The sequence below is a fragment of the Panthera leo genome, chromosome D1 (genome assembly GCF_018350215.1).
Source record: "Panthera leo isolate Ple1 chromosome D1, P.leo_Ple1_pat1.1, whole genome shotgun sequence".
NCBI classification, from domain to species: Eukaryota; Metazoa; Chordata; class Mammalia; order Carnivora; family Felidae; genus Panthera; species Panthera leo.
In genome coordinates, this window is record NC_056688.1 from 9732913 (window position 1) to 9758432 (window position 25520).

At 46.9% G+C, this 25520-nt stretch overlaps 1 protein-coding gene across 1 annotated transcript; it reads left to right on the forward strand.

The window, feature by feature from the left end:
* The first annotated feature begins 3315 nt into the window (after nt 1–3315).
* Nucleotides 3316–25520, forward strand: LAYN (layilin). The gene is made up of 7 exons (XM_042905607.1): nt 3316–3603; nt 6584–6881; nt 12789–12946; nt 19432–19464; nt 20083–20166; nt 22266–22362; nt 24843–25520. Exons 1-7 carry the CDS (start codon nt 3519–3521, stop codon nt 25204–25206), a joined length of 1119 nt encoding a protein of 372 aa, XP_042761541.1. The 5' UTR covers nt 3316–3518; the 3' UTR covers nt 25207–25520.

A 25520-nucleotide genomic window follows, 5' to 3' on the forward strand; every position in this document is an offset into this window, starting at 1 on the left:
CATCTTACACTTCTCTAACTCCCATGTATCTTGTTCTCATCTGAAGGGTATATCCGGAACTGCCAGATTCGATTCTGTATTATGAATATCAGATAAACAAGAAACAGGGGCTTCACATGCCCCAACTTGAGACCATTAGTAAAAACCATAAGGACATGGGGATGAAAGGGCCTTCCTGAAAACCTTAAAGTGTTCTTGCTGTAAAAAATACATATAAATAAAAAGTCTTCTTGCTGTAAAAAATACATATAAATAAAAATAAAATCCATTTTCAAAAATTTAGTTTACTCAGTTTCTGGAACATGTCCGAAGTCAGAAATTAATTATGTCTAGTTCTGTAAATAGCTGGCTTAACATTGAGCGATTTAATACACATGCACGTAATCCCATTGCCAACCTCCCTCACTTTCAAAGGCACATACTGGAAAAGAGAGGGTTAGGTATTTGATTCGTCCCTTCTGTGGTGCCTAACTGGCAGTCTTAACTCAGGGTTGTACGCTGTGCTCCGTGCTCAGCCGAAGCTCCCTGCTCTATTAAGGACCACCACTCACTTCGCTCTTGGCCCCCACCTGCCACTGATGGACATGACCCCCATCAGAGGCGACTCCCACCCAACAGCACCCACAGAAGAGTGGCTGACCCACTGGTCAGAACTCAATCACAGGGACACGCCAAACTGCAAGGGAGACTGGGAAATGGTCTTTAAGTGGGGGACCATCTGCCTCATTAATATTTAGGACTCTCACTAAAAGAAGTGGAAAATGGATACTGGTGGACAACTAGTTGTTTCTGGCACAACACTCTTTGGAGAAAAATGTTTTGAACCAAGGAAGGTAGTCAGGCCTAGAAAAGGGAAATTTAGAAAATGACCAATTGGCAATCCCATCTCAGCACTATCAAGAATAAAAGGTACCCCATCAGGGTGATTGATAGATTTGTCTGCCAGATAGATATATATCTCTTGTAAAGTTGGACATTGCAAGCTGTCAAAGCCTAAACTTTCAAATCATATAACTAACTCCCTTTGTTGTGATTCCATGCTCGCTGAGAAATCTCTTGCCTGGAGGTAGAGTATGTTCTCAACACACTAATGCCAAGATCGGTTTGCTTGACGATAATATTTCTCAATGTGTGTGTGTGTGTGTGTGTGTATGTATGTATATATATATGGCTAATATATATATATGTATATGTATATAAGTGTGTATATATATCCATCTGTTAGATTGTGTTTGGGCTTGTCAGTCTAAGGATGGGACCCTGGACCAAGATAATTTCACCAAGAAAAATTCTTGCAAGTGAGCCAGCTAGCCTTCCCCAGTTGGCAGGGCTCTGCATTACCTGGTGTAATGGTTGGTATTTGCTTCAACGATATAGCAAAGTGATCTGCAACATTTATTACTGCTCACACAGTAATGGGGGGGGGGGGGTGCCTAACTGATCTAGGCTTGGCTCTGGCGGCTCTACCAGGGAGGTCTGCTTCTCAGGTCTGTTGATTGACTGATGCAGCTTTGTTTGATGGGTCATCTTCTTTGGGATGTACATGGACCAGTGGGATATCTGAGCCAGGTTCCTCTCAGACCGTGGCAGAGAAGCAAAAGAACAAAAACATGCGAGGCCTTTTCCAGTCTAGGCCCAGAAACCTCTGACTTATTCCTTTGGCCAGAGAAGTCACATGTCAAACACAAAGACAAGGGGTAGGGAAATCCACTCAGCCCCTTCAGTAAGAGAAGTGCAAAGTCACACGGTGAAGGGTGTGGACACAGGACCTGTGGAGAATTGGAGTTGCTGTTGTAATCTATCACATTAGGCTGACCACGTGCCTTAACAAAGGCAATGTGAACCAAGGGCCAGAGCATCAAAGGGAGAAGTCAGGGCACAATTTAATTATTTGAGCCAACATAACAGCTCCCCTATGTTGTAACAGATGCTGTAATACTGGAAATAAATCCTTTTCAATGGACATTTAAAAACCTGGTATCTGCACACTTACATGTCTGTTTGCCCCGTCAGACCTTCTCAGAACTCTTAAGGTAACCTTTAGTGACACCAGGAGTTCACTGATACTTAGACAAAGGAATTGCCAAAGGCCACACAGACTTTGAGGAAAAGCAGAATATCAGATGCCACCTCGAGTGTTTCTGTTCACGGTAGCAGTCCCCTCCTCATTTTGAGAACCAGGAATTTCTAGAAAGGATGAAGGTTGGATATGAGATCTAATTCAGACATAAAGACTGCTGTAAGTAAGCTTGCCATGAAAGGCCAGTCCTCCTCCTGCTGACCCTTTTTTCTACAGTGGTAGGGCTTCCTTACATTAGCAGCTGAGACTGAAATAGATTCCCTCCCACCCACACCCACACCCACACCCACCCACCCAGGGGCTATATTCAGTCCTTTTCCTCCAGAATTGCGGTGGCTCCAGCCGAGACCAAAACCCGAAGTCCGCGGCCGACACAGGGCTTCTGCATGCTCCACAGCTGCACGGGGGAGAAGGCAAAGAAATCCGAAGCACCTTCGGCCACTTAGTAGCACTTTAGTTTCGGCACAGCAGGCTCGCCTCGTTACTGGAGTACGTTTGGAAACACTGTTTACTCTAAGCAGCAAATGTGAAACACGACTACTGCGCAGTTTAGAAGAGGGAGCACACGCATCGAGGGCGGAGTTGGTGAGGAAATCTTCACAGAGGGATCGCTGTCCTAGGGAGGCTCCTCCCTCTCCTACAATCCGCCCCCACCCTCAACAGGTGCTCTGCAAACAAAGAGCGGTATTTTTTCCGGGCTGGGTTCAGGGACACTCACTGGCTTCAGGTGCAGCGACACTCTTCTCAGCCAGAACTCCAACTTAGCCACCGCCTCTGGACATTATCCACTCTGCCCCGTAACTTGTCCGGCCACTGGCACACTGCCCACTTGAGCATCTGTTCTCTGCACCCACCCTTCCTCTCTCGGGGGTAGCCCTGAGCACCCGGACTGCAGCCTACGCAGCCCCAGGGAGGTTTTCGGTGCCTCGCCTGTCCCTCTGGGCCACACTGCAGAGCCCAGGGCGCTGGGTGAATCTGGCCAAGTCTCCCGGGCGTGGGGTTGAGATGCGGTCGTGATCTTAGCCACAGTGCTCTCTTCATCAGATTTCCGATAAACCAGACTGGGACGGTCCTCGGCCCTGCGCCCTGGGCAAACGCAGGATCTCCGTGGGCAGCGCGGGGCGGGGCCGGCGGGGAGGTGGGGGTGGGAGCGGGGAGCGGTCTCCGCTCCCCGGCTCGCTCCTCTCCGGCCAGCCGGGTCTTTGGCGCTGAGCTCGCCGGAGGAGGCCGTCGGGGGGCGGGCTCGGTGACGTCCCAAGGGGCGGGGGGCGGCGCGCTGGCTCCGCGCCCTCCCCGCCTCCTTCGGGTGCCGGCTCCGTGGGTCCTCGGGAGATGCTGCCGCCGCCGCCGCCTTTGCGGTTGCCGTGCACGCAGCTGCGGGTCCCTCCGCTCCACCGCCGAGGCGCCGCGGCGTCCGAGGGCGCACCCGAGCCGAGCCATGCAGCCGGGAGCCGCGCTGCAAGCCATGCTGTTGGCCGCGCTGCTGGCGGGGCCCCGGGGCGCCACCGGTCGCCTGCTAAGCGGTGAGTGAGCGCGTTGGGGCGGGGGCTGGTTCCAGGTCGGGTTCCGCAGAGACACCGCCTGCACCCCACCTGCTGCTGGCCGTCTTCGAGGCCGCGGCGCCTCTCCTCCGGCCCTCTGCAGGGGCTGGGGGCGTCCCCGCCCCGCTGGTGGACCCAGCCCTCCTGCGCGCCCAGCTTGCTTAGCCCAGCGGCTAAGACCAGCGCGAGTCCCTGGGTATCCTGGAACCCTCAAAGGCCCTTCCCCGCCCTGAGTTCCGGGCGGTGGGGGACATAGGCGGGGGGGGGGGGGGGGGGCGCAAATCTGCCCCAGGAGGTGCCCCCTCGGCCCCCGCTCTGAGTGCAGCGCAATAGTTGCCAGGACCCCGGCCCTGGCCGGGCTCACCAACTCTCCTCCAGCGCACTGGGGAGATCTCTTGCTCCTGGAGACGGCGGGTACAGTGGGGATTCTGGATCGGCTGTGCGCGGGGCACCCAGCCTGGTACCTCTAGTCTCTTCTCGGGGTGATGGGGGGCGCAGTGGGGGGAGGATGGCCAGATCCAGCTCTGGAACCAGAGCGCTTAGAGATCGGGAAAGAACCCTAGTTAGCGCGGGACAAGCCCCGCCTGACTCAGGGGAATGACTGTCTGCTTCCTTCCTCCTGTCGTGCCACTGCAGCCTCGGACTTGGACCTCAGAGGAGGTACAGTGCTCTGGCTTCTAGCCTCTTGCGTTTGTTCTGCATGTCGGGGAGGGGGGGGCGGAGAGAATGTCCGTGCCCCTTTCTCAGGTCTCCGGGGCGCCGACAGATTGGCCGTAGAGGATGGCGGAGAATAGCAGCCGCCACTGCGTTATCCCTGCTTGCGGAGCTGATGGAAAGGACCCGCAGTTGGTTTCAGGATGGGGGTGGACTGCCTGGTGGCAGAAGGTGGGGGGTGGGAGTGCATCTGAATAAAGCTGCCTGGGTCAGGGCTGCATAGGCTTTGTCCTAGGTCGTGGGGAACAGAAGCCCTCGCCCTTCCCCTTCCTGCAAAAGAGAAGAGAGAGACACTTCCTGAAGGCAGGGGAACCAGATGCGCCTCAGGCATCCTTCCAGCTCTGGCTCTCTGTCTGGCACTCACCCGCTGACTTGTGCTGAGGAGCCAGGCTGGACCATACAGGAAATTCGTTTAAGGTGTTATTTTTTCCCTTGGTAAACCAAGGGCAGAAAAGTGGGGACTGCCAGTAAATTCAACTCCAGTTTCTGTCATGCTGTGGCCAGGTTGTAGGTCCCTGGGGCTCATTTTCCGTCCCCCCCCCCCCCCCCCACCACCTCATTTGGAGCCACCTTTAAAGAATCACAAGAGCTGGGCTGGGCCAATATCCTCTCCAGGCAGCATTCCAGCCACAGCCTCTCTGCCCTCACCCTCCCTGGAACACCTTCTTAGTGCGAAATGTCTTGCTTTTGAGGCCTCCTAATTTGCTAATGTGCCAGTCCTGTTAGAGTTCTAGCAATAACAGAAGAATAACAAAGAAAAGGGAGGAGATGCAAAACTCTTATAACTTGTTGCTTATTGAGGATGTCCTTACAAAAGCCGTAAAAGAAGCAATAGAAACAAGAATTCACAGGAGTCTTCTGGGTTATCTGTATGTGCTGCCTTCCCATTTAGCACTGGAAATGCCGTCAAGCGTAGCCTTTGCCCCATATTCTGGACACTATTGGGAATAACGAAAGCTCTCTGTTCGCTGCACGGCTGCAAAACAAATTAGGAAAATGAGAACGTTCCTTGAGGGCTGGGAAGAGGTTCCCAAACCAGAATCCTTCATCCTTCTGTCTGTGGTAGAAATTCACACCCACGGCCCACAGTCTGGCTCTGACATTGCGAGGGACTCCCCTTGTTGAAATGTGGTTTTCACTTGTACGCTTGGGTCCAGAAACATACGCTGTGTGCTTCTGCAGGCTAGGAGCTCGTATTTGTATCTGTATTCCCGGGACCTAGCACAGTGCCAGGCACAGAGTGGACACTCAGTACATGCTGGTCGAACAAAGTTCCAGTGCAGCAAGGCTTCAGGCACCCAGATGCAAGCTAGGGTGGGGTATTGTTCCTCCTCAGTAGAATCCCACACATTTGTCTGAGGTGGTGCTCAGTCCTTCTGGTGTCGGTCAGATACCACACGTCACATAGGCTCCCAGTGCAGCCTGAAACTGCGGTGGCGTGGGAACTGGGCAGCATAGTTCAATGGTTATGGGCTTGACTCCGTAATCAGAATGGCCTTCCGACTCCAGTGAAGATACTGATAGCTATGTGACTTTAGCCAAATTATTTAATGTCTCTGAGCCTCAGTTTTCCCATCTGTAAAATGGGGCATAAACAAATCTACAGCACAGGATGATCAGGAGAGTTCAGTGAGATAACATATGTAAATGCAAAAGCCCTTAGCGTAGTTCATGCCACACGGTAGGAATTCAGTACAACTTAGCTGTGTCTTGAGGCAAGTTCAACAACAGACAACCCGCACCGACCTGATGCTCTTAGCTTCCGCTTACACCACAGACTGGGTGACATCTCAGTCCTACGATCTAGGCAGAGGGTTCCAGGATAGAGGAGCCCACACCCAACTTCAGAATACCTCTCTTACCTGAAGGAAGCACCAAACAGAGGTAGCTCACGCTGAACCACACTATCCCCTGAGACTTCCCGATGATGTGCCAGTGTTAGATGTGTGGCTTGGGGTGAAACCATAAATCTTCATCTACCTGTGTTCTAAAGGATAGTCAACAATGTCTGCTTTTCAAGAATCTGTAATGGAACGAACGAAACGTGGAGTTCTTACGCAATATAAGCGTCAGGGTTTAAATCACTGCATCTCCATGCCGGAAGGGGTGTTAATTTGCTCTGAGAAGCTAAATGACATTACACAGTCCACTGATGAGTAATCAGAATCCCTGCCCAGGGATAGCTCCATTCCCATGCCCTGGTATACTTCGGGGAGTCCTGAAATAGGTCGGCTTCTATTTTCTCTAGGGCAGCCGGTCTGCCGGGGAGGGACACAGAAGCCCTGCTATAAAGTCATTTACTTCCACGACGCTTCTCGAAGACTGAACTTTGAGGAAGCCAAGGCAGCCTGCAGGAGGGATGGAGGCCAGCTGGTGAGCATCGAGTCCGAGGATGAGCAGAGACTGATAGAAAAGTTCATTGAAAACCTCCTGGCGTCTGACGGCGATTTCTGGATCGGGCTCAGGAGGCGTGAGGAGAAACAGAGCAATGGCACAGCCTGCCAGGACCTTTATGCTTGGACCGATGGCAGCACGTCAACATTCAGGTAAGTGTGTGGAATCCACGGCAGCCAACTCACTTGACGTAACTCAGAAAGGAGTTGGGCTGAATCCATGGTGCCAGGTCAGTGGGGAAGAGGAGAGGACCCAGCCAGGCAGAACCCTGAGGGGACAGCACCAGAACAGCCACTGACCAAAGCGGTGTGGTGAAGGTGGTGGGATCCGTGCCCAACTCATGTCCCAAGAGCTCTGTCCAGGTGGCCGTGGCCCGGAAGCGTTGCTTTAATAGCAGGTGATGCTTGAAGTGAAATGGTTCTGGCTGTCCAGCCTTTTGGATTAGAACCCCAATGAGAAATTGAAGGTCTGTGGAGCTAAGACTCAATATAGGGCTCCCGACCACAGGGCCCGGATGGACCAAGAGGGGACTTGAGGGATCCTGCATTTTGGAGGGCCCTTGTAAACCCACAGCACCAGGACTTAGTGATTTCACACCGCACCCTGGCACCATGGCTTTGCCACGGTCCCTCCCTAAGAAATGCAGTGGCATGGATAAACATCAAAAGATAGCAAAGTCAAGAGGCATAGACTGGAAAAGTGTAACAAACTACAGTGTTACTAGATAAAGAGTTTATAGAAGTCATTAACACGCTAAGAGTTTCTGTAAGTCAGTAAAACCCCAAAATATAAAGAGGCCAAGACCTGAGCAGACTGTAGAAAAATAGAAAATCTAACTGGTGAACAGTCACATGGGGGAAAAAAGTTTGAACTCATGATCAGTCAAAAGAATGCGGATTAGGGGAGCCTGGGTGGCTCAGTCGGTTAAGCGTTCGACTCTTGATTTCAGCTCAGGTCATTCATGATCTCATGGAATCGAGCCCCGAGCTGGGCATGGAGCCTGCTTAAGATTCTCTCTCTCCATCTCCCTCTGCCCCCTACCCCCCCCCCCCACCAAAACAAAGAATGCAGGTTAAAATACATGATTTTACCTGTTACATTTAAGACAGCTGATCATCCTCTGTCAAAGTCTACCCATTGTGCTGACCACATCCATACCTTCCAGGAGTAGGAGTAGCCCCTGCAGGGTTCTGGGCCTCTCTTCCTGGGAGAAACTTGAAAAAGGAAAGTTCTTAGGATGAAATGTACTTCCCATCACTGTCGCTAGTCCCAGGGCCACAGCTGATACTCAGTGACCTCCCTCCTCTACTGCAGCCCAGATTCCCCTCTCTCTCTGCTCAGGGAACCTCCATGGCTTACCTCGTGGCAGGGACCCAGACCCTCAGCCCTGAGGAATGTGAAGCCCCGGTCAATGTGCACTTCTCAGGCTGGAGTGACTGCACTTTTCCATCTGCCATCCAAATTAGGTGTGTGAATACCCACAGGAACCCAAGGAGACAACCTGGATGCCAAACATTTCTCCCTGCCCAGGATAGGTGATAGCATAGCTACATCCTCCTGCAATGGGGGCCCGTTTCCTCCTACAAAGGTAATCACTGCTCCTCTTGCCCACGTGGCAGCCATCACTCCTAGTTTAATAAGACTTTTCCAGGGGTGCCTGGGTGGCTCAGTCGGTTGAGCGTCCACCTTCGGCTCAGGTCATGATCTCACGATTTGTAAGTTCGAGGTCCACATCAGGCTCGCCGCTGTTAGCCTGTCAGCGCAGAGCCTGCTTTAGAGCCTCTGGCCCCTCTCTTTGCCTGTCCCCCCATTGCACTCTCCCAAAAATAAATAAATATTTAAAAAAAAAAAAAGACTTTTCCTAGATCTCCTGGGGGAAGTATTTCCCCCTTTGGGTCCTGGGACATCTAAAACCCACAGAGCACAGCACTGCAGAGACAAGAAGCACGGATTCCCCAGTGGGTCACTACCAGTGATGATAAGCAAGCCTCCTCCTGTTTCCACCCCCTGGCTCCCAGATCCATGTGTTCTTGCTCTTGGGGACACGGGATGATACTTGAGCCTTGGAGGATGTTTTGGAGGATGATCCTGCCTCCCTGCAAAAGTAATGCCTCTAAGCTAGTGCTTCAGCTGTGTCGTCCATCATTCTGTCAGGCTGGCAACTTCCAGATGCTGCAACATCATATGACTAGTAAATGCCCCAGCAACGAGCCCCTGCCACACCTCCTTTGCTATAAAGTAGGTCCCATGGTCCAATGAGGTGTCATTTGGGATTGTGTCCTGGTAGATCTAATACTACGTAAGCTCTGGATAGCGGTGCTGACTCAGGCCCTGTGGTAGGAAAGGCAAACCCGTACCCAGGTTGTACGTCTATCCCTGTCAGTGAATCCTTGCCCCTTTCAGGATGGAAGGAGTCCAGTGCAGTCAACTTGCCACCGAACGCCAGGCCGGCGTTCTAGGATTGGTGTTCCTTTAGGGACTTAGCTTTGGTCTCCGTTGCTGGAAGGGTCAATGTTTGGCAGTAGCTAGATCAGCCTTGGTGAGTGGGAGTGGGTACTGTTGAACCCATGCGTAGCCTCCATCCCTGCCACCACGGCTACTGTAGTGAGTGTCTGTTGTGCCGGCCCCAAGGCAGCTGATACCAGGCTAGCTGACATCAACGGGCCGAGTCGTTTGTCTCCCTGGTCGTTTAGTGCCTCTTCAGTGCTAGAGGCTTTCTGCCGGGTTTTAACGTGTGATAGATCCTCATACTTCATGCCTCTTCCCATATGTCTATTCACATCTCCCTAGCCGAGAGTTCCCTATCCCCAAACTTCCCCTCTTTCTCCTTTTAGACTCCTGATCAGCTGGCCAAGTTCTGTGCCTTACCCCTGAGTCCCTATAGATTCTGACCTCTAGTAACTTCTCTTTCTGTGCCAGGTAGTTGACTAAGTATACCATCTAAGCTCTGGCCGATGGGAGGATGTCCCATTACCACTCGGTCTTTCAAGGCCAACTCTGAGTGGGGTTGTAGTGCAGCAGCCGTCCATTTGGAATTGTACTCACATTCTTGGCTGATCTATCCATGGACCGAACTCAGGCACCTCTATCAACTAGTCATAAGGGGTTCCCTTATGCAGCTATCGGTGTAAGCTGATGGAGAGTCTTTGGAATGACAGTGCTAGAGGCTATGGCAGCCCGCTCTACCTGCTCATACGGTGCCCTTTGGTCCTGAATATATATTGATTCTGGGCCTTCCCTTCCCAGGACTGGGTGTGTCCGATAGTACCTCACTCACAATGGGTAAGTTGAATTGCACGGTCTCTTGGTGCTCCCTGCCTAGTAGCAAGCCAGGAGCTGCTTTGCAAAAGGTGATTATCTCTCCGTTTCAGAAGACATGACCTTGCTATAGAATCCTAGGGGTTTACATTGTGATTCTCGCATTGGGGCTTGTTACAAATTCTGTGTGGCATTATTTTTCCCATCTGGATACCTCTGCTAATAGGATCTGCTAGATAATAAGTCTGCTTGCACTACAGCCTAGACCTGCTTCAGGGTCCTTTTTCTGCTCTTGACCTCACTCAAAGCTGGCCGTCTTTCGTGTCAGCTGATACATGGGCCAGAGCTGTATGTCCAAATATGTATGTGAAATATGCTGTCTCCAGCACCCAAAGGTGTTACGCTTCCTACTTCACATTATTCTAAGATGCTTCAAGATGCAATATTTGTCCTTTAATATGAAAGGGATGATCTGGAATTCCCTAGATCACTCGAAACCTACACACTTTCATGAAGTGGCAGGCTCTTGAATCTTCGTAGTGTTGACATGTAATCCTCTGGAGCACATGAGTCTTCCTAAGCTCTTCTGGTTCAATTAGCATGATGTCAGAAATATAGCAGACCAGTGTGATTTTCTGCAAAATGTGTAGGTAGTCCAAATCTCTTCATACCACATTATGACGGAGGGTTGGAAAATTAATATAGTTCTCAGGCAACATGATAAATGTGTATTGTTGTCCATCCAAGTGAATGCAAATGGTTTTTTATTCTCTTTCTGATGGAAAATATTGTGTTTACCAGATCTGTATTGTGGGTACCCAAGGGCAAGTTAACCTGCTCTAGCAAAGACACCGTAGATGGCACAGAAGCTGTAATTGAGGCTTCTACTTAGTTGTATTTATGCTGTTCTAGTGTCATCCTTCAGGATCCATCTGGTTTTTGTAGGAGCCGGACTAGTGAATTAAATAAAGGTACGATGGCGAATAACACCCTTGCATTGTCTAGAATGGTGGTACCATTTTCTGTGATCTTCCCCTCGGTAAGATACTGGTTTTTTTATTTACTGCTTTGGAGATGTTGGGGAAGAGCAAAGTCTCAGAAGCTTCTACTTGACCTTGTCCACTATTACAGCTCTTACCTCACAGGCTAAGGAACCAACGTGGGACTATACCAACTACCAACTATGGCAGTTCAAGTCATATATCTGCAGACTGGTAAATGACTGCTGGGTGGGTCCCACTGTGAGCTGGTTCTGGGCCAGAGCTCTACTCAATACCTGGGCTCAATATGCTCCCACTCTAATGGGTAGTCTTGATGATGTTTCAAGTCTTTGGATATCAATGTCACCTTGCATCCTGTGCCCAACAGTCCTTATGATATTTGGGTATCTCCTTTCCCCCAGTGTATGGTTACTCTACTAAATGGCCATAGGCACCTTTGGGAGAACAGGAAAATTATCCCCATGCGTACCAACCATGGCGTTGCAGGGTCCTTCCTCCTGACGACCTGGCCTCTTCTTCTATCAGTGAATTCCAAGCCTGAGACCTGGCTCAAGTCCACAAACCAGGTGCCAGGCATAAAATTCCACCCATTCCATCATCAGTGAAATGAAATAACATAAAGCCATAAGGCCAGTGGGGAAGAGAACAAGGCAAGTCAAGTTAGGAGGTCCACCAACTGGGTTGGAAAATGGCCTGGAGGTAACTAATGGGGTAGAGCCCAGCCCAAGTCAGGGCCCCCAACTGCCCAGGCACAATGTCCAAATAGTGCTGCAAGTTCAGTTATTGTCCAGGCAAATTCAACCCCGTAGGCATAGCAAAGGACCTTTCCTTTGGTGGAGGGCAACACAGCCCTCAAGCAGAGCCGTACTGAGGTGCTGCAAGGAGACCTGTCTCTCAGCTGCCTCTTAAGGAGGGGCTCTGACAAGATCCAGGCAAAGCAGCAGGACCCAGCTAAATAATCTGAGCATGAGGGTGAGATCGGGGCCTCAGAAGGAAGCAGCTCAGGTGGGTAACCACGCAGACTATAAAACCCAGCCCTGAATCACTGCATGCAGTGAGTGCTCACAGCGTTCAGACTCTCTGTGGAATCCAAGGCCCTAAAATGGGACCCATATACTCAACTGGGTGGCAGCACCATTTAATTCCAAATACCACCGGATAGTGGAGCTCAGGCTGCTAACGGAGCTAGGAAGACAAAGGCAAGAAATGTGGCAGCAGAGGCTGAAGGAGGGGCTCATCCGCCTGATGAAGTGAAAACAAGATAAAAGCTGAAATTAGACTAGGTGGGCCCTCTGCTCTGTCCCTACCCCCTCACCTGCCTTGACAGCCTCTCCATTTTGGAAAGTCTTGCTCAGATGCTTGAATTTTCCCTCTACTTCCTAGGGCTAGAAAGGCAGTTATGACGGTTGAAAAGCATAAAGAGATAGGAGCGAGGCAAGCTCTGGCTGAAATGAGCCATGCCTCTTGTCAGTGCGTCTGATTTCTACAACAAAGAGAAACAAAAGCAGGTTCGCAAAAAGCAAGCAATAAGATCATCCCAGACTGCTTCTCATAATTGCTTTGCAGACATCATATGGTAATATATTCCTCCCCGCAGAGAGCCTGTGGCAAATGTCAGATGATTGGTTGTGATGTCCATCTTAGAAAGCATGTGGTTCTACATACTGGCAACGCTTCAATTCCTCCCTGTGTTACTGTCTCCTGACGCAGAATCCTACGTTCGTGGTTCACTGGAACTCAATGGGAAAAGTCTGGGGCTTCCTTCTCCAATTGTCTCCATTGTTGACCCCTTTCCTGCAGGAACTGGTACGTGGATGAGCCTTCTTGCGGCAGCGAGGTCTGCGTGGTCATGTACCATCAGCCATCGGCACCTGCTGGCATCGGGGGCCGCTACATGTTCCAGTGGAATGACGACCAATGCAACATGAAGAACAATTTCATTTGCAAATATTCTGATGGTAATGAATCCTTCCCCAAGTCATGTGGCTGAATCCCCAGCTGCCTCTCTTAACTTCATAAGCAGCTGCTAGTTCCCAGAATTTGTTATGTGGTCTCTGAGAAAGCTTGTTGGGAATGCCAGCGGTGTTGAACACTGGGGAATGCAGTGACAGTTCCTCGTGGAGGAGTACTTCTAGCAAAGGAGAGGAGTGTCTGATGCTAGGAGAAGGGATGAAGAAAAGAAAGGGTCTAATTTATGTCTGACAAAGCGAGAATCATGACAAGTTCAGGAAACAAAAAGCCCTCTAAGTGGACAAATTCTTATTCTTTCCACATGTGAGGTTGGCTGTAGGAACTTGGAAAAAAAGAAATATGAAAGGAAGCTGGCCATTGTTCCTGCAAGTCTTCTAACAGCCATGTGACATTATTTTCTGGGGCTTTAAGGAAACAGAATAATGACCCGAGGAGGTAGATAATGGAGTACACCGATTTCACTGGCCTTGGATAGATAGCGGTCACCTTGAGGAGCAGGCTTAAACCACCTTGCAGATTCACCTGGCGTTGGCTTCTAGGTCTGTTAAGGTTTTCAAATTGGCTACAAGCCTGCAGTCTCACTCTCCTGGGGTTTCCCAAACTCCCCCATCGTAACTGGCTTAGATCTAAACTTACATGATTTTTTTTATCTGTCCCTGAAGTTTCTCAGATCCCTAAAGCCAACTGCTGGGTCCCAGTCCTCACCTTTCCTGGTGAGAATAATCCTGTCATTCTAAACTCTTTGAATTGGACTATGCTCTTGCTCTGGTTTTTGCTGCTTAAGGTGTTTTTCCTCTCTCTCCCCCACCTCCACCCCACCCCAGGTGAACTCCTCCCCACAGAGACCTAGCCCTTCCTGCCACACAGAGCTGACTCAGGCAGGGAGGTGGCTGAGACGGGGCTGGCTTAGCAAGTTGCCTCTTTAGAGCAGTAAAAGCAAAACTTCCCATCACTCTGTTAATTATGTCCTATAAGCTCTGTGGTTTAAAATGTTGTAATTTTTAAACATTTTTTGAAGGAAATGTGCGATTTTAAAAGTTCTTTTCATACCTTTTAATTTTTGGACTTTGAACCTAGCATGTATATATGTGTATATGCGTATATATACATATACATATATATACATATATGTGCATATGCGTATATATACATATACATACATATATACATATGTGTGCGTATATGTACATGTGTGTACATATATGAAATATTCATAATATAATATTCATATATATACACACACTATTCTTTGTTGCTTTTGCTATTACTTGAATGACACCGAGTCCTGACAGGAAAAAGATTAAAAAAAAAGATGTACAGGATTAATGAGGAGAGTGTAATAAAAGGATATTTACAGAAGTGTGGCAAAGAGAAAGAGACGGTGAGGTGCCCAGGGACTAGCCACAGTAGGATGCTGTTACTACCCCTGAGCCCAAAGGAGCAAGTGGAGAGAATGGTTTTAGCAGAACCCCGAGCTCCCATGAGCTTGGAGTCATGGAATAGGAGCCACCCACCAGAAGCCATAACCATAAAATGCAGCGACTGTCAAACCGCGGTGGTGATGCAGGAAGGGAGCCTGGGGAGTAAAGCCTGGGACCTCTCTCTGCTCTCCTGCCTCTGTCTCCCATCAGCTAAGCCCAGTCAGAAGTGAAAAAGCAAGGGAGTCCCAATAACACAGTGCATAGACGTCAGCCTCCTGGGACACAGAGGAGGGCAGACTGGATCTGGCAGAGGGAGGTGAGCACGTGGAGAAAAACTAACACGTTGTCTTTATGTGGCCACCCATCTCCAGGATGAGTTCACGCACCTTAGCCATACAAGAAGCTGCACGAGCAGCTCTCTTCACCTCCACTCCCCCATTCCCCTGTGCACGTTGTGAAGCTGTCCACCCCCCCCCCCCCATTCCCCTCTGCACTCTGTGAAGTTGCCCAAGAGCTCTTGACTGCTGTTCCCTGTGCTTGAAACGCTCCTCCCCTTTCCCAGACAACTCATCCTCACCTTTGGGGTTCACGTTGAACATCACCTCTCAGAACAACTAAGTGCAACAGGTGATCGTGAATTGGATCCTGGAGGATGATGATGGTTTTGTATAAAGCGCAGCTTTAGGACAATTGGCAGAATTTGCATAAGGTGCATAGATTAGGTAATAGACTATCAATGACAATATCTTGGTTCTGATCACTGTTACTGTGGTTATGTAAGAGAACCCCCCCACACATATGCATATGTCCTGTATGTGTTCTTTGTACATACGTGGGTGTATATGTAGGTATAAGTAAGAATACAGATAGACATAGAGAGATACAGAGAGACAGAATAATTAAATAAATGATATGATAAAATTGTAACTTATGGGTGAGGGCTATATGGGTATTCCTTGTAGTATCCTAGCAAATTTTCATAAATCTGCATTTTTTCAAAATAAGAAGTTAAAAAAAATCTCCTCTGGGAAACCTCCCAAGGGCCCCTCAAAACCAAGTTAGGTGTTCCTCCTGGGAGGATCAGAGCACCTCACACACACAGTATTTTAACTGCCTATTTATAAGTTTCTGCCTTTCACTGCCTGGTTGACATGAGGTCTGGAAACATGCACTTCGGAGCAATGAATCCCTGCACCTGATGGGCTAGGGGAAGGTCATCCAGGGCGGTCCCAACAGGAAGGCACACCATCTATTATGCCAGAGTAGCAAGAGACTGGTTGAATGACATCTAAAACTAGACAGCATGACCACGTAGAGCAGGTGGCCCGCTAGCCAGGGCTGAACTCTGGCTCACGTCTGAGGTGTGCGAAAGGCGTAGGTGTATCCAGTGAAAATGAGAGACAAGTCATCTGAGGCGGTGCATTGCAGATACATCGTAGGGAGTGATGGAATGCTGCATTCGTGTTGTGCCATGTTTAATGCAGTTCTGCACCATGGATGGGACCATGGAGGGACAAGAAAATGAATACATCATGTGATGTTCTTGAATACACTATGTATTATAATGTAATGTCACAAATTAGTGTTTGTTAATATCATCCTGTGTTTCCATATGCTATGGCCATCCCAGAGAGCGTAAGGACTCTTCTCGTTTGCTGTTGTGTCTCCAGTACCTAGCTGAGTTTGTCTCCTTGCAATTTTAATTTTCACTTGAGTCGTTTGGGTCAAATCCCAGTTCAGCTACTCAATAGCTATGAGATTCCGACAAGTTATTTACTCTCCCTGTACCTCAGGCACCTCATGTACAAAATCACCGTAGTAGGAGCAACCACCTCATTAGGCTGTTATCAGGGTGAATCATGTTTGTTTTTATAAAACACTTAGAACATGAAGATGTTTCTATCATATAGCAGGAACTATATAAGTGGGGTTTTTTTTTTTTAAATAAATGAATGGATTTGCATTGCACACACACTTACAGGAAGATGATTAAAAGTTTCCTTTCTTTTTTTTTTTTTTAAGAGTTTTATTTTTTATTTTATTTTTTGTTAATATGAAATTTATTGTCAAATTGGTTTCCATACAACACCCAGTGCTCATCCCAACAGGTGCCCTCCTCAATATCCATTACCCACCCTCCCCACCCTCCCACTCCCCCATCAACCCTCAGTTTATTCTCAGTTTTTAAGAGTCTCTTATGGTTTGGCTCCCTTCCCCTCTAACTTTTTTTTTCCTTCCCCCATGGTCTTCTGTTAAGTTTCTCAGGATCCACATAAGAGTGAAAACATATGGTATCTGTCTTCCTCTGTATGGCTTATTTCACCTAGCATCACACTCTCCAGTTCCATCCACGTTGCTACAAAGAGCCATATTTCATTCTTTCTCACTGCCACGTAGTACTCCATTGTGTATATAAACCACAATTTCTTTATCCATTCATCAGTTGATGAACATTTAGGCTCTTTCCATAATTTGGCTATTGTTGAGAGTGCTGCTATAAACATTGGGGTACAAGTGCCCCTATGCATCAGCACTCCTGTATCCCTTGGCTAAATTCCTAGCAGTGCTATTGCTGGGTCACAGGGTAGATCTATTTTTAATTTTTTGAGGAACCTCCACACTGTTTTCCAGAGTGGCGGCACCAGTTTGCATTCCCACCAACAGTGCAACAGTTCCTGTTTCTCCACATCCTCTCCAGCATCTATAGTCTCCTGATTTGTTCATGTTAGCCACTGACTGGTGTGAGGTGGTATCTCAGTGTGGTTTTGGTTTGTATTTCCCTGATGAGAAGTGACGTTGAGCATCTTTTCACGTGCCTGTTGGCCATCCAGATGTCTTCTTTAGAGAAGCATCTATTCATGTTTTCTGCCCATTTCTTCACTGGATTATTTGTTTTTCGGGTGTGGAGTTTGGTGAGTTCTTTATAGATTTGGATACTAGCCCTTTGTCCGATATGTCATTTGCAAATATCTTTTCCCATTCCGTTGGTTGCCTTTTAGTTTTGTTGATTGTTTCCTTTGCAGTGCAGAAGCTTTTTATCTTCATGACGTCCCAATAGTTCATTTTTTCTTTTAATTCCCTTGCCTTTTGGAGATGTGTCAAGTAAGAAATTGCTGTGGCTGAGGTCAGAGAGGTTTTTTCCTGCTTTCTCCTCTAGGGGTTTGATGGTTTCCTGTGTCACATTCAGGTCCTTCATCCATTTTGAGTTTATTTTTGTGAATGGTGTGAGAAAGTGATCTAGTTTCATTCTTCTGCATGTTGCTGTCCAGTTCTCCCAGCACCACTTGTTAAAGAGACTGTCTTTTTTCCATTGGATGTTCTTTCCTGCTTTGTCAAGGATTAGTTGGACATACTTTTGTGGGTCCAATTCTGGAGTCTCTTTTCTATTCCATTGGTCTATGTGTCTGTTTTTGTGTCAATACCATGCTGTCTTGGTGATTACAGCTTTGTAGTAGAGGCTAAAGTCTGGAATTGTGATGCCTCCTGCTTTGGTCTTCTTCTTCAATATTACTTTGGCTATTCGGGGTCTTTTGTGGTTCTATACAAATTTTAGGATTGCTTGTTCTAGCTTCGAGAAGAATGCTGGTGCAATTTTGATTGGGATTGCATTGAATGTGTACATAGCTTTGGGTAGTATTGACATTTTAACAACATTCATTCTTCCAATCCATGAACACAGAATGTTTTTCCATTTCTCTGTATCTTCTTTAATTTCCTTCGTAAGCTTTCTATAGTTTGCAGCATGCAGATCTTTTACATCTCTGGTTAGGTTTATTCCTAGGTATTTTATGATTCTTGGTGCAATTGTGAATGAGATCAGTTTATTTGTCTTTCTGTTGCCTCATTATTAGTGTGTAAGAATGCAGCTGATTTCTGTACATTGATTTTGTATCCTGCGACTTTGCTGAATTCATGTATCAGTTCTAGCAGACTTTGGGTGGAGTCTGTTGGGTTTTCCATGTATAATATCATGTCATTCTTTGGTAGTGAAAGGGCGGACCTAGGCCAGCCGACTCCATCTTGTTCTGTGTCCTCCACCTTGAGTCAAAAGTTTCCTTTCTGAATGAAACTTCAGAATGGCCTTGGCATCCTGGGCTTAGGACTGTGAATTCCAAAATCACACCCTTAAGGGCCCCATCCCTATGAATGCCAGAGCATCTGATTAGCATAAGAGATTTACTACCAGTATCTGAGGGTCACACACTCTCAGCCAAAGGTAAAAGTATTCAGTGTAGATGTTCTGTGCAACCTGATTGTCCTGAGGCTCTTTGCAACATTTTGAATGACTCAGGTTCTGGATCACCAGTGTCTGCCTTGGGGCTGGCAGTGGTCTGCTTACCTACCCCCCTACAACCACTTCCACTGCTTAGACATCGTGTTTGTTACCCTCTAAAACATCCCTAGTGAGAGTTGTTAAAATGTCTTGGATTGCTTTTTCTTTTCTTTGCTTTTCTTCTTCTTTTTTTTAGATTGTTTTAAAATTGAGGCCTGAGTGTAGCTGGGGAGGGATAGGGATTACTGTTGAAACTGGATTAGCCGTATGTTGGGTGATGGTACATAGAAGTTCATTATACCAGCCTTTCTATTCTTGTTTATTTTTGAAAATTCCCATATTTAAAATTTTAAAATACTTTGGGGCTGGGTAGCTCAGTCAGTTAAGCGTCTGACTCTTGATTTCAGCCCAGGTCATAATCTTACGGTCGTGACTGCCTGCATCAGGCTCTGTGCTGACAGCAAAGAGGTTGCTTGGGACTCTCTCTCTCTCTCTCTGTCCCTCCTCCCCTCCTCTTCCTCTCTCAAAAATAAACTTAATGAAATAAATAAAATTTTAAAATACTTTTTTAAAAATACCCAAGTAAAGCTGGGGGAAGGCTAGTCTTGGTGAAAAAGTGATTCTTTTGGCCTGCTAACCCAGTTCCTAGCATTGAGTAACACAAAATAAAGTTTATCGGAAGACTGAGTAAATACGTGGATGCCATGATCTGGCCAGTTTCATTCAGATGGCATGGAAATTTACTTATTATTTTCATATTTGTTTCTTTCTGCCACAGAGAAGCCAACAGCTCCTTCTACAAAGCCTGGAGGTAAGCTATCATTTGAGTTGGGTTCATTTGGACTGTTTCACAGGCCCCCTTTACGGGTTTAGAACCACAGGTTCTTTAGACCAGATTTTCCAACAGAAAGAGCACGGGTGTTAAGTCATGCCTTTCGGAGAAGTAGATGCCGCGTGCAGCCCTGTCGAGTAGTTCATTAATCTCTCCCTGGCGTTGCCGATTTCTCCCAAAGCTGAAAAGCAACAACCACAAATTCAGTTTGGGATGTGACTTGTCATTACTGACAATCTGAGAGGAATAATTCCATCTAATGAGAAAAGAAGTGAGCCAAACGGATAATTTATGCTCCTAGAAGTGAGTCATTGGCCCTTCCCTTTGGCACCTCTGTATCTTATGTGCCTTGACGCCAGCTGCCTGCTGTCCGTTTCAGTACATGATTCTTGGCAGCAAAGATCTCCCCAGGAAGATGAAGGCAGTTGAACCTGTAGGCCGGCAAACTCAACCCTTAACTTTTCTATGCTTTTAAATGGCCCGAGTCAAACTGCTCCTCTTTTTTGGGGATCCCACCCACAACCTGGCCACCCTCAGAGACTATCTGGATTATGAGGCCTTTTCTCTGGGGTCTCGAGTCAGTGTGTCTGTCTCCAGGTGAAGGAACAGAGCCAGCAACACCCATGCTTCCAGAAGACACAAGGAAAGAAGATTCCAGAGAGACTTTTAAAGGAAACAAAGGTATGGACCCAACTCTCCTGGGGGAAATAGATGACGGGACTCTCCCGATCACAGATGACCAAGGTTACACTTTCTACTTTGTTCTTTCCTGTAACCACTTGAAAAATGAACTAGACAGGGCATCTGTGACTTTGCAGAAAGTGCACGAAGTTTTGGGGTTTGTAGTGAAACCACAGGGGGAGAGTAGTCAGCCAGGAGGTGAAATGCCTGCCTGAGGATGAGGATAGATAGGGCTGGGGGACGCCCAGCAGTTGTGGGTGGGGGCGGGGTACCGAGAGAAGGGCTGTAGAGGAACAAAGGGGAAAAACCCAGGCCGTGAAGCCAACAGCTCCGACCTTGACATTCACTTGTGAAACAAATAGAGGAAATGGACACAAACATTTCACAACTGGAATCAAGAAGGATCAGAGAAAAGGGGGGTGATAACTGGGAGCGCTGATGGAATTTCCACCTGGGCTCTCACCTGGAGTCTCAAAGAGGGAGATCTGGGTTTATGTGGCTGGGCAACTTTTAAAAACCACTTCATTTCTCTGAGCTTTAGTTTTCATGTTCTGCGTGACGGAAGTAACGCTATGTGTCTCACGTATCCGAGAGCCTCACTGTGGCCGTCAAATGAAATCGGATATTGTAATACTGCAGTTCAGTTCTGGCATTAGCCACGCCAAGCTAGGACAGAGCCCACAGGTTAAGGGCACAGTCTGCAGCAAGTCACTTCAGACATCAGTCACAAGTTCAGGGGTCCCCAGGCCACCCCCACTTCTGGTCAGTTGGCTACAAATCCAGAGGATGCCCACAACCCCTCAGGTTTGATAGCTCACTAGAACAACTCACAGAATTCAGGAAAATACCAGACGTAGGACTGCATTTTATTGTAAAGGATACAGATCACCACCAGCCAGCTGAAGAAACAGGTAGGGTAAGGTCCGGGAGGGTCCTATGTGGGGAGTTCTGTGTCGTCTCCCTGGGGAATCAGGATGCATAATCACCCTCCTGGCACATCAGTGTGTTCATTACATAGGCATGATTGATTTGGTCATTGGCCATGAAATTGAACTCACTCTTCACGCCCCGTCCTGTCCTGAGACCCCCAAGGAGCCCCCTTCCTGAGACATCTTACCAGCATAAACTCTGATATGGTCGGAGGGGCTCCTGAATAATAAAGTTACTCCTATTACCTGCAAAATTCCAAAGATTTAGGGCCTCTCTTCCAGAAGCAAGGTCAAATTTTATTATACAACCGATAAAATGTGTTAAAATGCTTTGAAAAAAGTACAAAGGACTCTACAGAGGTGGGTGGCATTTTCAGTGCTCATCGGTTTTATGGCGGCATTTAAAGTGGGTTTTGCTTTGGGCTCTTTGTTTGTGTGGTTGTTAGGTTTGCAGCCTCACAGGAAAACAAAGCAACAGCTTCCAGAAGGTTGGGAACCTTGGACCAGTGGGAGTAAAATAAGGGTCAGGCCCCAGTCCTTGATTCCTCCTCAAGCCCCATGACGGAAAATTCTTTGGTTCTAAGTCTTAAAGGATAGGTCGGGATAACAGACCTCTGAATGTCCTCCACAGTCACTGCTCTTGGTCCCAACTGGATCCAATTAGTCTTAGTCAGATTTGTTGGAAGGTTACAGTCTGATTCATGGGCTTCATGTGACCTTCTCTTTCCTGGTAACAGCGCTGAGACTCAATTCTTCTTCCCTCCCTCTTCCCCACCCCACCTTGGGAACTACCATTTCTGTCCCGAGAGCCAAAGACATCAACACTGCCCAAGCAGCTCCTGCTTTGTTAAGGGACAGGAAGGACAAGAAAAGAGAGTATCTCTTTCCTCTGGGGAAAAAAAAAAACAAATTTAATTCAAAAAATGCCTCTCTGATATTTTGCAAGAGACTCCAACACTTAAACTTCTTTTCTCTATTACTTAGGATAACAAGATAGGTAGAAAACGCTCACTTATTGAAACTAGAAGACTTTGCCAACTGGGTAACTGTATACCTATTTCCTTCCAGGAATGTGCTCTTTGAAATACTCTATGTTGATTATGCTTTTTTAAGCCTGTTTTGAAGCACGTAAAGACCACTGATGCTGATAATATGCAATTTTCTTTTCAGAAGCTGCCTTAAATCTTGCTTACATTCTAATCCCCAGCATCGTCCTTCTCCTCGTGGTCATCACAGTTATGTGTTGGGTTTGGATCTATAGAAGGAGGCAAGTAAAACTGTCGTTGTGTGAGTCTTTGTATCTTCTGGACTCCTTGAGATTTGGACATTGCTCTGTTTACTTCATTAAAAAGCCATAGCAGCTCCAAGAGAATCACCATTGCAGATTTGAGAGTATATTCTCCGATGGGCTCAGGACATTCAGAAGTACTAAGCATTTGTGCTTAGTTGTGACTAAGAGAGTGATCTTATATTCTTTCATTTTTGTGTAAGGAAGATTTTACATGACTTGAGGGGTGAAACTGTGTTATTTGCCTACTTTGTATACACACATCACTCAGCACAGTACTTCCATGAATGAATACTCTCACTCCAAAAATGTTTGTTAGTTGGGGGAAGGAATAAATAGTGAGCCATTGAAATATGACTGTTCCAGAGCCTTCTGGCAAACATCTGCAATGAAATCACTTTATTAAAAATGAAATAGCTCAGTCTCTTAAATGGACTTTCTTTTAATTCAATATACAATTATAGATTGCTACCAAATAGCTCTACTAAGTAGCCTAGAGGACCTCTATTTATGAATCATGGGCCACCATTTTTGAGGGACCCACAGCTATTCTCAGTTGCTTTTTTATTCCCCATCATCATGCCATACATAGAAGAAGGCCAGTATGCCCATTTTACAACAGAAAAACTAAGGTCCGGTTTAAGATTTGGCTCCCTTTGATGACCATTTTAAGATGAATTAGTAAAATACCAATGCTTAAGATTTGACTTGTGCAAACCTTTGTATTTGCTTTAAGTTTTGACTTGTTTAAGATTTGACTTTTTAAGTTTATAGTCTTGATTGGACTTTAAGATTTGACTCCCTTTGATGACTATTTTAAGGTGAATGAGTAAGATATCAATGCAGAGTTGACCCTACAACAACAAGGGTCTGAACTGTGTGGGTCCACTTATACATGTTGTGGGTTTTTTTCCAGTAAATACAGTATAGTACTGTAAATGTTTTTTTTTCTTCTTTATCACTTTCTTTTTTTTAATGTTTATTTATTTTTGAGAGAGAGAGAGAGATCACAAGCACAAGCAGGGGAGGAGCACGAAGAGAGGGAGAGAGAGAATCCCAAGTGGGCTCCATGCTGTCATCACAGAGCCCAACATGGGGCTTGAACCCACAAACTATGAGATCATGACCTGAGCTGAAGTTGGACGCTTAATCGACTGAGCCACCCAGGCGCCGTGATTTTCTTAATAACATTTTCTTTTCTCTCCCTTACTTTATTGTAAGGAAACAATATATAATACATATAACATGCAAAATATGTGTTAATCAACTATTTACAGTATCATTAAGGCTTCAGGTCGGCAGTAGGCTATTAGTGGTTCAGTTTGCCGGGAGTCAAAAGTTACATGAAGATTTTCAACTGTGTGGGGGGTTGGCACCCCTAACCCCTTCATCATTCAAGGGTCAGAAGTAGAACCTGCTTCATTTAATAATAACTTCCTTATAGGATCATTAGAAGGATTAATTCATGCAGAATGGGCTTATAGTAAACAGTCAAAAATATTAGCTCTTACTATGATTATTTTTTATTAATTAATTCTCTTTGATCTAAAAAGAATTCAGTTAAAAGTTACAAATATATTTTCCAACTGCTTACTCTGCAGTTGTTTTTGTTTGTTTTGTTTTGGTTGGTTGGTTGGTTGGTTTTAATTTCCCTTCCTTACTCTATTTAACACCTCGCCAGGATTTGGGAATTGTGACTTTGAAGCTGGAGTCTATCTCAGGGGGTTTTACCTTTTTTTTGTGCCACAGACATCTGTAACAGTCAAATGAAGCCTATGGACTCCTTCCCAGAACAATATCTTTAAATATATTACAATAAAATATTAAAATATATTGGATTACAAGGGAAGCCATTATACTGATACCACAGTTTAGCAAAATATTTCCAAAAATGATTGTGATTTGGTAATACATGCATTTCTTTATTAATGCTTCCTTATCTAGTAGTGGATATGATCACCGTAATTTTGAAACAGAGATGAGCGTAAAATACTTTAAGGCCTCTATGGCAACTGTGATGTGATATGAAAATAACCTGTGATTTCTGTTGGTGATCGAGTCAAAGGTATTACTAATTCTACTCTAGTTTGTTGCCTACATTCAGAATTGAAGGACAGGCTCACTTTCACTTGGAGATGGGTTTTTTTTAATGTGATATTTTTCCCCATCCAATTCTATCCATGGACCCTCTGGGAGCTCTGAGGATCCCAGGATAACCACCTCTGTTCTATGCTCTTGCAGCAGTGAATGACAGCTACGCAATCACTTTGAATACAACACTTCCCCGTTTTGTTACCCCACCTCACCCCACCCCAAAGCCCTGACCTGTAAGTTTCGGTAGGTGAGAAGGACAGTGTAGTGATTGCCCAGGCTGGCCTCCTCCTGCCTGAACAGGAGACACGGGGATATTCTCAGTCCCCTTGTCTAAAATACTTGGCCCTGCTTTTCTCTCCTCCTAGGAAAGGGGAGCAGCCAGGCCCCAGCACGAAGGAGCAGCACACCATCTGGCCCTCTCCTCATGCAGGGAACAGCCCAGACCTAGAGGTTTACAACATCATTCGAAAACAAAGTGAAGCCGATTTGGCTGAGACCCGGCCAGACCTGAAGAACATTTCATTCCGAGTGTGTTCGGGAGAAGCCACTCCCGATGACCTGTCTTGTGACTATGACAACATGGCCGTGAACCCATCCGAAAGTGGATTCGTGACTCTGGCGAGCGTGGAGAGTGGCTTTGTGACCAATGACATTTACGAGTTCTCCTCAGACCGAACGGGGAGGAGCAAGGAGTCTGGATGGGTGGAAAATGAAATATATGGTTATTAGGGCACATGAAAAACACTTGAACAAATGGAAATGGGAACGAAAAGGGGAGCAAAACTCTCCTATTTTCTGTGAGGAAAAGAGAATGTGTATGAAAATGCTCAGTTCAGGTCTTGGGGGTAAGCATGTCACCCCCATTAGCCCCTGTTGGATCCCCAAGTTTGGCCAAATCCCCAACCCCAGCTTCTCACCCAGATCAGCCTTACGAGAAAGCACCTTGCCCACGGTCAGGCACATAGTAGAAAATAAATGTCAATCGATTGGTTCTAACTGACTTTCAAGGGAGAGTGACTTCCCTGGCAGGGATAAGTTTGAGG

Bases quoted from the DNA above. Each gene is read 5' to 3' on its own strand.
- LAYN (XM_042905607.1), top strand. From the start codon at position 3,519: ATGCAGCCGGGAGCCGCGCTGCAAGCCATGCTGTTGGCCGCGCTGCTG. The intron at 3,604-6,583 runs GTGAGTGAGCGC...TATTTTCTCTAG, and splicing joins CACCGGTCGCCTGCTAAGCG to GGCAGCCGGTCTGCCGGGGA. The intron at 6,882-12,788 runs GTAAGTGTGTGG...CCTTTCCTGCAG, and splicing joins GGCAGCACGTCAACATTCAG to GAACTGGTACGTGGATGAGC.